The sequence below is a fragment of the Trachypithecus francoisi genome, unplaced genomic scaffold (genome assembly GCF_009764315.1).
Source record: "Trachypithecus francoisi isolate TF-2019V2 unplaced genomic scaffold, Tfra_2.0 Lachesis_group0, whole genome shotgun sequence".
Taxonomy (NCBI): domain Eukaryota; kingdom Metazoa; phylum Chordata; class Mammalia; order Primates; family Cercopithecidae; genus Trachypithecus; species Trachypithecus francoisi.
Genome location: NW_022681453.1, coordinates 75,303,296 through 75,318,251, shown reverse-complemented (window position 1 = coordinate 75,318,251; position 14,956 = coordinate 75,303,296). Strand labels below are relative to the sequence as shown.

The 14,956-nt window shown below is 38.0% G+C and overlaps 1 protein-coding gene across 2 annotated transcripts in view; it reads left to right on the top strand.

Annotated features, from left to right (window-relative positions):
- ATP6V1A (ATPase H+ transporting V1 subunit A) overlaps positions 1-14,956 on the top strand; it is a 66,230-nt gene that overhangs the window by 39,493 nt on the left and 11,781 nt on the right. For both annotated transcript variants that reach the window (XM_033211237.1, XM_033211236.1), the window contains exons 5-12: positions 158-295; positions 2,091-2,242; positions 4,611-4,773; positions 5,934-6,042; positions 9,439-9,561; positions 9,656-9,770; positions 10,760-10,823; positions 12,413-12,616. In XM_033211237.1, coding sequence (XP_033067128.1) covers positions 158-295; positions 2,091-2,242; positions 4,611-4,773; positions 5,934-6,042; positions 9,439-9,561; positions 9,656-9,770; positions 10,760-10,823; positions 12,413-12,616 — 1,068 coding nt within the window. The remainder of the gene's footprint in view (positions 1-157; positions 296-2,090; positions 2,243-4,610; positions 4,774-5,933; positions 6,043-9,438; positions 9,562-9,655; positions 9,771-10,759; positions 10,824-12,412; positions 12,617-14,956) is intronic.

The window sequence follows — 14,956 nt, the reverse complement described above, 5'->3', positions numbered from 1 at the left end:
AGAAGCATAGTTTAAATTTTTTCTTAACTCTACTTTGTGGGATTTTAGAACTAATGTTTTATTGATAAGTCAGGTAAATGATTTAAATTATAGCAGCAGGGGCAAGTCTACTTGACATTTATTTGAAAATTAAACAGCAAATACATTTATTCTCTAGGTTGGTAGTCATATCACTGGCGGAGACATTTATGGAATTGTCAATGAGAACTCGCTTATCAAACACAAAATCATGTTACCCCCACGAAACAGAGGAACTGTAACTTACATTGCTCCACCTGGGAATTACGATACCTCTGTAAGTATCATTTGAACTTCATCCTGCAGAGTGGCTGTATTTTTATATGACAGCTGCCCAGTTTTAGTGCCCTAAGTTGTTAAACAATTGATGTTTAATATATAAGTTTTGAGTAACTCCTATAATTTTTGAAGGTTTTTTGTTTGTTTTTAACTTGGATTCAGGGATAAAAAAGCAGAACATAGTATTTATTTTTAAAGAAATGTGACAGTTTTCTACCATCTTAACTGATGCTACATTTATTTAAAGCCCTAATTGTTTAGGCATAGAATAGACTTTGATTTTAATGGTGTATCAATATTCACATAATAATTATGTAATGGGACTGGGCGCGTAGTCTCACACCTGTAATCCCAGCACTTTGAGAGGGTGAGGTGGGCAGATCACAAGGTCAGGAGATCGATACCAGCCTGACCAACATGGTGAAACCCCATCTCTACTAAAAATATAAAAATTAGCCAGGCATGGTGGCGGGCACCTGTAATCCCAGCTACTCAGGAGGCTGAGGCAGGAAAATCGCTTCAACCTGGGAGGCGGAGGTTGTGGTGAGCTGAGATTGCACCATTGCACTCCAACCTGGACAACAGAGCGAGACTCCATCTCAAAAAATAGTGATAATTATTATTATTATATAATGGATTATTTGAATTATCTTTTTTTCTTTTTCTTTTTTTTTTTGAGACAGTGTCTTGCTGTGTTGCCCAGACCGGAGTGCAGTGGTGCAATCATAGCTCGCTGCAGCCTCAACCTGCTGGGCTCAAGCAATTCTATCACCTCAGCCTCCCAAGTATCTGGGACCACAGGCACATGCCACCATGCCCAGTTAATTTTTTTTTTTTTGAGATGAACTCTTGCTCTGTCACTCTGTCACCAGGCTGGAGTTCAATGGGGTGATCTCTGCTCACTGCATCCTCCACCTCCTGGGTTCAAGTGATTCTCCTACCTCAACTTTCCAAGTAGCTGGGATTACAGGCACCTGCCACCACACTCGGCTAATTTTTGTTTTTTTAGTAGAGATAGGGTTTCACCATGTTGGCCAGGATGGTCTTGATCTCCTGACCTCGTGATCTGCCCACCTCAGCCTCCCAAATTGCTGAGATTACAGGCGTGAGCCACCACGCCCAGCCTAAGTTAAAAAAATTTTTTTTAGAGACAGGATCTCAGTCTGTTGCCTAGGCTGGTCTTGAACTTCTGTACTCAAGTGATCCTCCTGCCTTGGCCTCCCAAAAGTGCTGGGATCACAGGCGTAAGCTGTAATCCATGCCTGGCCTTGGATTAAAACTTAGACCTTTAATGTTATTTACAGTCATATAATACCAAATACATTAGGCTCGTAATCTTTATGGGTATGAAGATAACTTTATTGAAAAGACTATCATAGCATATAATTTTCTCCCAATAAAATGCGATAAGAAATAGTAATTTTTTAATAATTTCATAAGAGTAAGACTGTGCTCTATCAGATATAGAGAACAAGAGTTAAGATAGGGATTTGGGGCAATCAACCAGACTTGCACACTAGCTTGGAGACTCAGTCCCAATGGAGCAACCCCCCTAAAGCAGATAATTCAAATTCATATTTCAACAAAATTAGAGATTTCTGTAGGGCCATGGACATTGGCGCTGTTTGTGAATGTTTGAAAACATCTCAATGTTCACAAATGTTATATTACTCATTACCTTTTTGCTTACATGTATCACCTTCCTAACCCCAGGGAGAATCGGGTTACTTTGATTTTGAAGGAAGAAATGTTCACAAATTTGACCATACTAAAATCCTACTGTATTTTTATAGGATGTTGTCTTGGAGCTTGAATTTGAAGGTGTAAAGGAAAAGTTCACCATGGTGCAAGTATGGCCTGTACGTCAAGTTCGACCTGTCACTGAGAAGCTGCCAGCCAATCATCCTCTCTTGACTGGCCAGAGAGTCCTTGATGCCCTTTTTCCGTAAGTTTGAGACGCGTCCCATGATTTTCCCTCAGAGTTATTATATGTGCTTATGTTTTTATTATCTTTATAGATAAAGGGTTCATGTGTTTAACACTGTAATACATTATCTAGAGTAGTAATGGTGAATTAAATATTTTTTTCTATTGCTAGCACTTACTATAAATTCAAACCATTGAAGATTTACTTTTTTCATGGTTGCCCGTAGAAAGCAGTATTTCTGAAACTTTTCTGGAAAAATTAAATTTGCTGAAGAAAATCTGTACCAAAACAATATAACTGTGTTTTTTTGTTTGTTTTGTTTTTTTTTTTTTTTTTTTTTTGGTAGTTGAGACAGGATCTCACTCACCCAGGCTAGAGTGCAGTGGCGTGATCTCAGCTCACTGCAACCTCTGCCTCCCAGGCTCAAGCAGTCCTCCTCCTGCCTCACCCTCCTGAGTAGCTGGGACCACAGGCATGCACCACCACACCTAGCTAATTTTTTATATTTTTGGTAGAGACGGGATTTGACTATGTTGCCTATTGCCTAGGCTGATCTCAAACTTCTGAGCTCAAGTCATCCACCTGCCTTGGCCTCCCGAAGTACTAGGATGACAGGCATGAGCCACTGCACCTGGTCACCATGTTTCTTAAGTTATCCTAGACTGGAAACCAAGACAGAAGCCCCACCCAAATAACTGGGATAACATTTGGAAGAGGGAAAGAAAATAGTACAGAATGTGCTTCTAAATGCTGTAGTGCACCCATACCTCTGCAGAAACACAGCTTTAATCTGATTTTTGGTGAAGGAAATCTCTGCAGTCATCACGGGATCCAGGGGATCAATTTAGTCCCAAACTCCATACCTGGGATAAATCAAACTGAGAAGCAAGCAACATGAATACCCAACTTTAAGTTTGATGCTGGATCTGCTTCTAGATTTAAAATTATTAAATAATTCAGATGACAGATTAAGGGGGACAATGCTCTATTTCATGGCAAAGAAGTAAATACTCCAATGTCTATAGCTTTCAACTGATGTAAATTTTTGGCTTAAGCCTTTCTGTAACCAATTGTATAATTTTATGGTAAACTGGTTTTGTGATGTACAAAGTTCAAATGATTTAAGTATAAATTATTACCAAGCAATTTATTAGGTCACTCAGTAAACCAAAAGCATGCACAGGAATAGATTTCCCAGCATAAAGTGTATATTTAATTTATTTGCATATGTAACTTTTTAAAAACAAAGAATTGTGGTATAATTAAAAAAACAGTAGATTTGTATCACCATAAATTGATGATTTCTATTAGAAGTAATGGTAAAAACTGTCATTATTTTTGCACTGACCTAAATAAAATCAACTGGGCTCTCTCTGCTGCCCAGCAATCTTTCTTAATTTGTTGTCTGCTCTTCCCATTTTCTACGACTGCTTAAAAACCATAAACCATCTCTCTCTCTCTCTCTCTCTCCTCTCTCTCTCTCTCTCTCTCTCTCTCTCTCTCCTCTCTCTCTCTCTCTCTCTCTTTCTCTTCTCTCTCTCTTCTCTCTCTTCTCTCTCTCTCTCTCTCTCTCTCTCTCTCTCTCTCTCTCTCTCTCTGACAGGTTATCACTCTGTGGCCCAGGCTGGAATGTAATGCCTAGATCATAGTTCACTGTAACCTCAAACTCCAGGGCTCCAGTTATCCTCCTGTCCCAGCCTTCTGAATAGCTAGGCCATAGATATGCAACACCATGCCCTTCTAATTTCTAAAATTTTATGGAGACAGCATCTCTCTCTTTTGCCCAGGCTAGTCTTGGGCTCAGGGAGTCCTCCCACCTCAGTCTCCCAAAGCATTGGGATTACAGGCATAAGCCTCTGTACCTAGCCTTATTTTATCTTATTATTTTCGTATCTCTCTCTTCTCCAGTTTATGGAATATATTTCATAGTGCTTTCTATCTTTAACTTGTGTTTTTGTGTTCCTTACCTATTTTATTTATTTATTTTTATTTAGTTTTATTTTTTTTGAGATGGAGTTTTTTGCTCGTCACCCAGGCTGGAGTGCAAAGGCGCGATCTCGGCTCACTGCAACCTCAGCCTTTCAGGTTCAAGCAGTTCTCCTGCCCCAACCTCCAGAGTAGCTGGGATTACAGGTGCCCACCCCCACGCCCAGCTAATTTTTCTTTTTCTTTCTTTCTTTTTTTTTTTTTTGTATTTTTAGTAGAAACAGGGTTTCACCATGTTGGCCAGGCTGGTCTCGAACTCCTGATCTCAGATGATCCACCTGCCTCGGCCCCACAAAGTGCTGCTGGGATTACAGGCGTGAGCGACTGCGCCCAGCCCCTACTTTATTTATTAATATCTATTAGCAAGTCAAGTAATCCATATTTTGTTTTCTTTCTTTAGGTGTGTCCAGGGAGGAACTACTGCTATCCCGGGAGCCTTTGGCTGTGGAAAGACAGTGATATCACAGTCTCTATCCAAGTATTCTAACAGTGATGTAATCATCTATGTAGGATGTGGTGAAAGAGGAAATGAGATGTCTGAAGTCCTCCGGGACTTCCCAGAGGTCTGTATAAAGCTTCAAATAATATCCTAGAGAAAATACCACTAATCAATGTTCATTGACAATTAATAAAGCTTTGTGTTGGGTCTGGAGCAATGCTGTCATTCATCAAGGATCTTTAAGGAATTTTAAAATTATATTTGTAATTAATTTGTATATTCAAGAAAAGAAATTTTAATTCTTTTTGTGTGTGTGATGGAGTTTCGCTCTTTTTTTTTTTTTTTTTTTGAGATGGAGTCTTGCTCTGTCACCGGGGCTGGAGTGCAGTGGCCAGATCTCAGCTCACTGCAAGCTCCGCCTCCCGGGTTCACGCCATTCTCCTGCCTCAGCCTCCCGAGTAGCTGGGACTACAGACGCCCGCCACCTCGCCCGGCTAGTTTTTTGTATTTTTTAGTAGAGACGGGGTTTCACAGTGTTCGCCAGGATGGTCTCGATCTCCTGACCTCGTGATCCGCCCGTCTCGGCCTCCCAAAGTGCTGGGATTACAGGCTTGAGCCACCGCGCCCGGCCTGGAGTTTCGCTCTTTTTGCCCAGGCTGGAGTGCAGTGGCACCATCTCAGCTTACTGCAACCTCTGCCTCCCAGGTTCAAGCGATTCTCCTGCCTCAGCCTCCTGAGTAGCTGGGATTATAGGCATACGCCACCACGCCCAGCTACTTTTGTATTTTTAGTAGAGACAGGGTTTCCACCATGTTGGCCAGGCTGGTCTTGAACTCCTGACCTCCAGTAATCGACCCACCTCAGCCTCCCAAAGTGCTGGGATTATAGGCATGAGCTACCGCTCCTGGCCAGGAATTTTAATTCTTAAGTCAAACAATTGAAAGTTTCTTTTTATGGTCTGGTGGTTTTTACTTATTGAAAGATGAAATAAAACATTTATAGATGTGAACTTTGCATATGATTTATGATCTAGATTATTATGGTAATATTTCTTTTTTCATAAAATATTTATTTTATTTATGAAATTGAAATAATGTCTATCTTCTTCATAGCACCGTGGAGCAGGGAAGAGAGGTTGGAGTGGTTGGGAATATTACTTTAGGGACACTGATTATAAGAGGCATTAAATATGGGCAAAAGTTAAAAAAAAGAAAAAGAAAAAGATGGAGGGCTAAAATGTTACCTTAAAAATTGGAGATTCACTAATATATATTTTACCTCTAGCTCACAATGGAGGTTGATGGTAAGGTAGAGTCAATTATGAAGAGGACAGCTTTGGTAGCCAATACCTCCAATATGCCTGTTGCTGCTAGAGAAGCCTCTATTTATACTGGTGAGTATATAATTGGAATAAAAGCAGTTAACATCTGTTCTTAGGTGTAAAGCTAGCACCAAACTTTTCTAAAGAACTTTTTGCTTTCATTCTAAAATGTCTCTGTACATATAAGCACATTCCTAGCTTTTAAAAAATATTTTACTTGACCAAGCGCGGTGACTCAACGGCTGTGGTCCCAGTACTTTGGGAGGCCCAGGCGGGCAGATCACTTGAGGTCAGGAGTTCAAGACCAGCCTGGCCAACATGGTGAAACCCTGTCTCTACTAAAAATACAAAAAATTAGCCGGGCGTGGTGGTGGGCACCTTTAATCCCAGCTACTCAGGAGGCTGAGACAGGAGAATCGCTTGAATCCGGGAGGCAGAGGTTGCCGTGAGCCAAGATTGCGTCACTACACTCCAGCCTGAGCGACAGAGCAAGACTCTGTCTCAAAAAAAAAAAATTACGTATTATATCTTCAGAATAAATGAATATAAGACATTTATTGAGCTGCAGTCTTTTTAATGATCATAAAATGATCTTATACTACCTTTTTTCACTACATGTTTTATCATTGATCTAGTTTTAAATATAGTTGTACCTTTGTAACTTGAGTTATCAGCTTTGAATTAATATATTTTGTCTGGGGATATAAAAGATAAGACAATTCATGTGTTAATGACCTTCCATCTTTGGTTCCATTTCCATCCCAGCTTTTATGTCTACATTTTCAGGATTTATAAAACTTACATTTTATTCTGTAGCCATAAAGCCAATATTTGAATTAACTGTAGACCTACATTAAAATGGAGCTAATGCTCACTAGCAGTCCTTGGCTATAATTTCTCCATTTCTTTATTGGCTAAGATTTGACTTTTGGAAGTTTCTTCAAGAAGATTTATGGCAACTATGTTCTCTGAATTCTTGTTTCTTCATAAATTTGATTTTTTTTCTACTGCCTTTAAACTTTAATAGTAGTTTGGCTGAGTATAAAATTCCTGATCAATATTTCTTTCTTTGAGAACTAGTATTAAATGCTGGGGACATTAAAAGCTGAGGCTGGCCTGCTTTTTTTCCTTTTGTAGGTGATTTTTCTCTTTTCCCAAAGGACTTTCTCTTTAAATTTGAAGTCTCTTAACTTTATTAGGATATATCCCAATATTGGTAGTTTCATTAAATTGTTCTGGAGACATAATGTACCCTTTTAATCTATGAAATATGTCTTTTATTTTGGAAAAATTTAGAAAATTGCATCTGAAACTTTTTCTCTTTCATTATGGCTATCTTCTTCAAATATACCAACTGGACATACTAGATTTTTGTTATTTGTTTTCCATGTGCATTATTTCCTCTCTGATCCTTTTTATTTAGCCTTTTGTCTGTTCACAGGATAAATGGTATTTATTCTTTGTGTTGCTTCTAATGAAACCTTCACTTCTGTTTCTTTTTGTTCTGCCAGCTCATGAAATAACTCCTCTTATCTTGCTCCATATGTCTTGAGATTTTATTTTGTAGTAGGCTGCATTATGATAGGGTTTTTTGGTTTAACTGTGGTCACAGTTTTAATTTATTCTTTGGCAAGTTATTTGACCATCATTGTATTCTTCTCTTCTGTCTTTTTTCTTATTTTATCTTTGTTTAAATATCGTATACCGATGTTTATTATTACTGTTACTCATCTTTGTAGGAGATGGGAGGGGTGGCTGTGACTGTGTCCCGGGTAGTAGGAATTCTTCATGGTAACTTGTGAAGTTTGCTATGGCATACAGCTGTGTAAAAAAGCTATTTTACTCTTCTTGCCTAATACCAGAAATCAGCACCTGTAAGACCATTCACAGTGAATTCTTCCCCTCTGCCTCACCCACTTTTCACTTAGTGAAAATAGGGAGTACCTACTTTTGTTTTATTCATCCCCATCTCCCTGCTTCTCTTTGATGCCAAACTGGGTACAAGGAACTCCTGCAACTGGCCATGTAGCTTTTTGCAGTGTTCCAAACAAAGCACTGCTCCTCAGGATGTGCCTTCAAGTTTGAAGAAGCTTTATCTGATACCTGTAGGTCTGTCAGAATTCTCACTTACTCATGTGTATGTGTCTTTTCTGCCATTTCTTTCTAATATCACAAGTATCTGTGACATTTCATCACAGATTTAAAACACAGCGTGCTTGTATAAGAAAGGATCTGTTCTTATTAGATTGGAATATGTGGTAATCATTGTGTTGTTGAAGCCTTAATATTGATAATGTTTCCTAAAGACTTTCTTCGTGAGACCATTTTATGGATGCCTCAACAGTCAGTATTTTTTATTCTGAAAGATGCAATATGACAAATAGTAAAGTGCTGAGTTTTCCATTAATTATGTTTATTTTACTTATATGAACCTCTGTTTCTTTACCAGTAAAATAAAGAAACCAAGGCATTAGATTTTGGAGCTTTTATAACTATACATTTTTCCTAGTATCTTAGAGTTTCATAACACTTTGTACTTTTTAGATGACATTTATTTAATTCACTTCGTCTGCTATATAGAAGTATATAGGGCAGGCATTATTCCATTTTTAATAGGTTAGGAAGCCACACTGGGAGATCGAGTTATTTTGCTAAGGTTAATGACAGAATAGGAACTAGAACCCAACACCCATTTCTGTATATTAGCTGCTTATAAGTGGTTTACTGACTAAATTTACAGGATAGGACCTGATCTGCATAGCAGAATAATCTGGACATTACAATTGAGATATTACTCATTTTAATAACATTTGTTACTTTTGAAAAATAGCCACCCAAGCTGATTGGTTAAGGGTTACTTTTGCATGCATACATGCTTGTGTGTGTGTATGTGATATATATAGAGAAGCTACATTTGAAAATTAATTTCAGACTTAATTATTTCAACAAATAGAGAAAGTCATATCCTGCTTTCTAAAATGTGCATTATATTAAGGTAAGCTAGGCTGTGGCATCAAATAATTCCAAATGTATATTTGCTCAGTATAATAGATGTTTATTTCAAGTGTTCAGGGGACTCTTTACTCTGTAATCCTGGGCCACGATCCAGGCTGAAACGAACTCTACCATTTTCAACACATGGCTTCCAAGACTACTGGGAGTTCTCTCCATTTCAGTAGGCCAGAAGGAAGAAAGAGTAGGGAAGAGTATGTGACTTGCCTGGCCATAGAACACATTATTTTGACTTGAGTTTTCTTAGCCAGAGATCAGTTACTTGGCCATATCTAAGTGCACAGGATGCTAGGAAACAGTTCAGTGTGTGCCCAGAAAAAGAGGAAGAGCAGCTTTGAGAGAGCCGTTAGCAGTCTATGTTGTGTACTTTTTGCTTTAAAGTTTTCTTAAGGGTGGAAAGATCCAGGATTTTATATGCTAGCTTTGTAACTTATAATAATATTCTTCCCAATTTAGGAATCACACTGTCAGAGTACTTCCGTGACATGGGCTATCATGTCAGTATGATGGCTGACTCTACCTCTAGATGGGCTGAGGCCCTTAGAGAGATCTCTGGTCGTTTAGCTGAAATGCCTGCAGGTAAGTCTGTGTATGGCTTATCATTAAACGAGGCTGATAGGATTTTCGGGGCTGGCTTAGAAACTCTGTTTTAAAATTTCTTTTCCTTTTTCAGATAGTGGATATCCAGCCTATCTTGGTGCCCGGCTGGCCTCTTTTTATGAACGAGCAGGCAGGGTGAAATGTCTTGGAAATCCTGAAAGAGAAGGGAGTGTCAGCATTGTAGGAGCGTAAGCACCCAAACCATTTACTTTATGAAAGGAAAAAAGTTACAGATGTATTAAATAGAGAAAAAAAAGTCACTTATTTTAAAGAGAATATTTAGCTCCCACTGGGAGCAGCGATTCTTTTTTTTTTTTTTTTTTTTTTTTGAGGCGGAGTCTCGCTCTGTCGCCCGGACTGGAGTGCAGTGGCCAGATCTCAGCTCACTGCAAGCTCCGCCTCCTGGGTTTCCGCCATTCTCCTGCCTCAGCCTCCCAAGTAGCTGGGACTACAGGCGCCCGCCACCTCGCCTGGCTAGTTTTTGTATTTTTAGTAGAGACGGGGTTTCACCGTATTAGCCAGGATGGTCTCGATCTCCTGACCTCGTGATCCGCCCGTCTCGGCCTCCCAAAGTGCTGGGATTACAGGCTTGAGCCACCGCGCCCGGCCTGGGAGCAGCGATTCTTAAGGAGGGTTGCACTCCACAGTCACCTAAGGAGCTCTTTGAAGATGCATATGTTTAGGCAATTTCTACATGTTCTAGGTTCCATAAGTTTGACTTTAATTTATCTATGTTTAATTTCGATACTTATTTAATTTTTGTAATTTAGAAAATTATAGACCTAATAAGGTGAGATTGCATCTTGGTAAAACGAAAGTGAAGATTCATGATCACTATGTAAAGCCATACTTTTTTTCTTGGAGCTTTTCCTTCTTGCTTCATCTATTTGATTAGAATAATAAAATTGATTATAATAAAATATCTCTCTCATATCTCATACTAGAAGGTGTTCTGTAGTTTCCATTCTTATTTACAACTTAAATACGGGCTTTTGTTTAAGATTTTTAGGTAAGATTTTCTTTCCAAAGGTCATTTCTGAAGTTATTTACATTAAAAAGTTGTTTACATTAAAATTGACTTTCAAAAAAATTTAACATTTATATATATGTTATTTTTCATAAGCGTTTCTAATGACTGTATTTTTTTGTAATGACCATATTATTTTTTTTAATTTAGAGTTTCTCCACCTGGTGGTGATTTTTCTGATCCAGTTACATCTGCCACTCTTGGTATCGTTCAGGTATGTCTTTCCCTAGTGTAGTCAACTTCTGAGCCTTTCCTCCTCTCTGCAGCCCCTGCTGTTCTAATGCGATCTAATGTAATCATTGTAAATTATTTAATTTAGTCTCTAAAGGATAGGCAATGGTAAAGTCTGTTTTAGAAACACTCTCAACACAGAGCCTTTAATACTGTGTTTTTTTCTTAGCTGTTTACATAGGATTTATAATAAACTTAATAATATATAAGTGGAAAATATATCTAGGTAGCAAAAGTTTTATTAGTATTAGAGTAATACTATCCTTTAAGTCATAGTAACCCTAGTTATAGAAACAAAGCGGCCCAAAAATGTGTAATACCCAGAAGTTATTTCTCTTCACAGTATGGTCCAAGGCTCTCTTCTGTTTAGTAATAATTCTGAGTCCAGGATTCCTTCCATCTTGTGACTCCACTGTCACCTAGCCTGGTGATCATCTGCATCTAGCTGACACAAGTGAGCTAGGCCTTGAGGAGAAGGCATACCCACCTTTTTTGAACCTTAGATTCAAAAGTGACAGTCATTCCACTCATTCTTTTAGCCACATCCAGGTGAAAGCAAGGCTGGAAAATGCAGTTTCTGACTAAGCATTTGTTTTGTTTTGTTTTTATACAGAGTTTCGTTCTTGTTGCCCAGGCTGGAGTGCAATGGCACGAACTTAGCTCACTGCAACCTCCACCTCCCAGGTTCAACTGATTCTCCTGCCTCAGCCTCCCAAGTAGGTGGGATTACAGGCACCCGCCACCACACCTGGCTAATTTTTTGTATTTTTAATAGAGACAGGGTTTCACCATGTTGGCCAGGCTGGTGTCGAACTCCTGACTTCAGGTGATCCACCTGCCTCGTCCTCCCAAAGCGCTATGATTACAGGCGTAAGCCACCATGCCTGGCCAGTTAGAGGTTTTTAATCAAAGTAAAGTGTATATTCCATCTGCATAAACTTTTTCTGGTTCTATTGTACCATAATAATTTTCAAAAGAGTAAATTAATTTTTCTTTTTGCTGTTGGATTTGACACACTATTAAGAAAATACAGGTAAATTTTAAATTTGATTTGTAGGTATTACCCACTTTGAAAATGAAAGGAAATAGATTATTGTCATTTTCTGCAAATTTTATTCTGTCTTAATTTTACTTAGTATATACTAAAACGATGTATAATTTGACCAGTGAATTATAGAATTGCATATTTAGGGGCCAGGCATGGTGGCTCATGCCTGTAATTCCAGCACTTTGGCAGGCCGAGGATCACATGAGGTCAGGAGTTCGAGATAAAGCTGGCCAACGTGGTGAAACCCCATCTCTACTAAACATACAAAAATTAGCCAGGCCTGATGGCGCATGCCTGTAATCCCAGCTACTTGTGAAGCTGAGTCAGGAGAATTGTTTGAACCCAGGAGGTAGAGGTTGTAGTGAGCGGAGATCATACCACTGCACTCCAGCCTGGGTGATAGAGTAAGACTCTGTCTCAAAGAAAAAAAAAGATTGCATGGTTAAGACAAATATGCTTCAGAATTTTTTTAACTTTGTTTTTTAAGAAAAATTACTGTTTTGTTTTGTTTTTTTTTTAATCAGGTGTTCTGGGGCTTAGATAAGAAACTAGCTCAGCGTAAGCATTTCCCCTCTGTCAATTGGCTTATCAGCTACAGCAAGTATATGCGTGCCTTGGATGAATACTATGACAAACACTTCACAGAGTTCGTTCCTCTGAGGACCAAAGCTAAGGAAATTCTGCAGGAAGAAGAAGACCTGGCAGAAATTGTACAGCTTGTTGGAAAGGTGAGTTGTTAAATTCCATGGAAGATAGATCTGTGGGTTACACTGGGGTGTTACAAGAATAGATAGAGCCTTAGATATTGCAGATTCTTGCCTAGCAAAATAAATATTTATTAAATATTTTTAATTGAAATTTTTAATTCTTTACAGTATTTAGCATGGTTCTTGGGTATATTGTAGGTGAGAAAGAAGCACTTGATTTACTTTTATCTTGAAAGGGAATATACCCATCACCAACCAAATTAGAGGTGGTAGAGTTAGGATTTGTTAACATACATTTTTGTAGGAATGCTAGGGCTAGGTACCAGAAGGATTGGCTTCTAGTTCCTCCATTAATTAGCTATGTGGCCTTAAACAGGTGACTTACATTCTTGTGTCTGTATCTTGATTCTTCAAGGAAAGATAGTGTAATTAAATTTAGGCAAATTAAATGCCAGAATGAAAAGACTTCTCAGATAGTATGCAATGCTAGTTAGTACTCAGAGTTCTCTGTCTGGTTTTGTTCTTTTTGTTATATGTTGTAAAATCACCTCCTAATTTATTCCAAAAAAGGTTAATATTTGGAGATAGCTAACATTGTAGCATGTATTACTACTTATTATTTATAGAATAAAAATATTCTCTTATCTGCCCAATAAGAGAAGCAAGAAACAGGAAGAACTGTAAAACCAGATAAAGGCAATACAAGAAAGGAAAAATATAGGCTAATATTGTTGATGAATGTAGGTATGAATGTAGATACTTAATAAAATATTAAATATTAGAGTATGAGGTCCAGTAGGATATTAAAGACAACAAAATGATGCATCATAAGCAAGTTTATCTCAGGAATGTCCATATTAGACACAGAAAATCTATTGTAATTCACTAAAGTAATAATATAATCGGAAAAGGATATTTCAATTAATGTAGAAAAATATTTGAAGTTTATTACAATTTTTAGAAACATCTTAGCAAGCAAGGAATGGAAGAGAACTTCCTTAATGTGTTGAAAGTAATATACTAAGACCTAGGGAAACCACTTTACTTACTGGAGAAATTTCAGATGCATTTCATTTAAAAACTGGGATTAAGACAAGCATGCCTAATCTCATCACTGTGTTCAGTCGAATACCAGAGATCATAACCAACGATGTAAGAAGAGAAAAAAGAAAAGTTGTAAAGAAAGAGATAACAATGTCATTGTTTGTAGGTAATGAACTCTTATACTAGAAATATAACAGAATTAATAGAGAAACAGAAATAAGAGTTCACTGGGGGGTTATGATTCAAGATAAACACAAATCAAGAGAATTTCTCTATACTAGCAATACCAACTAGAAAATAAAAGTAAAAATAAGATGTTCTCAATAGCAACAAAAACTAGAGTGTAGGAACTAACCAGAAATACGTATTTCTTCTATGAAAACCACTTTTAAACTAATAAATGAAACAGAAGATGATCTGAAAATAGAAACAGTCCATGCTTTTGGATGGAATGACTCATTAAAAAGACGCCACTTCTCAGCCAGGCGTGGTGGCTCACACCTGTAATCTCAGCACTTTGGGAGGCTGAGGCGGGCAGATCACGAGGTCAGGAGTTTAAGACCAGCCTGGCCCATCTCTACTAAAAATACAAAAAATTAGCTGGGCATGGTGGCGGGCACCTGTAATCTCAGCTACTTGGGAGCCTGAGGCAGGGGAATTGCTTGAACCTGGGAGGCGGAGGCTGCAGTGAGCCAAAAATGCACCACAGCACTTTAGCCTGGGCGACAGAGTAAGACTCCATCTCAAAAAAATAAAAAAGGCCATTTCTCTTTAATCTGTAAATTCAATGTAACGCCAATCTAAAATTCATTTGATTTCACAAAGATTCACAACCTTAAATAAGAACAGTAAAGTGTGAGCTTTTCCCCTATTGGATAAGGGGAAATACAAAACCATAATAATAAAAATAGTGTGGTATTGGTAAAATAACAGACCAGCAGACCAGTGGAACAGAATAGAGATAGACTTGTGATTGTATAAACCATTGATATTGCAGAGATGGTACCAAAAATCAAGTGAGGAGAAGATAGATTGTTTTAGTCTGTGATAGAAAACTGTTTACTATTTGGAGGAAAAAAACAAAATTGGATTGTTCTCTAATTCCACATACAAAGTTAGAATCCAGATAGATTCACAATTTACATGGGAAAGGTAAGACTTTCAGTTTAATAGAAAACAAATATTAAGAAAATATCTTTGTGATCTAGAGTTGGAAAAGGACTTCTAAAATAAACCCCTTAACATTAGCCTTAAAACAATAAAAAGAGTTTTTTGATTACATGAAAAGTAAGCATTTATGTTTAGCAAAGGCCTATC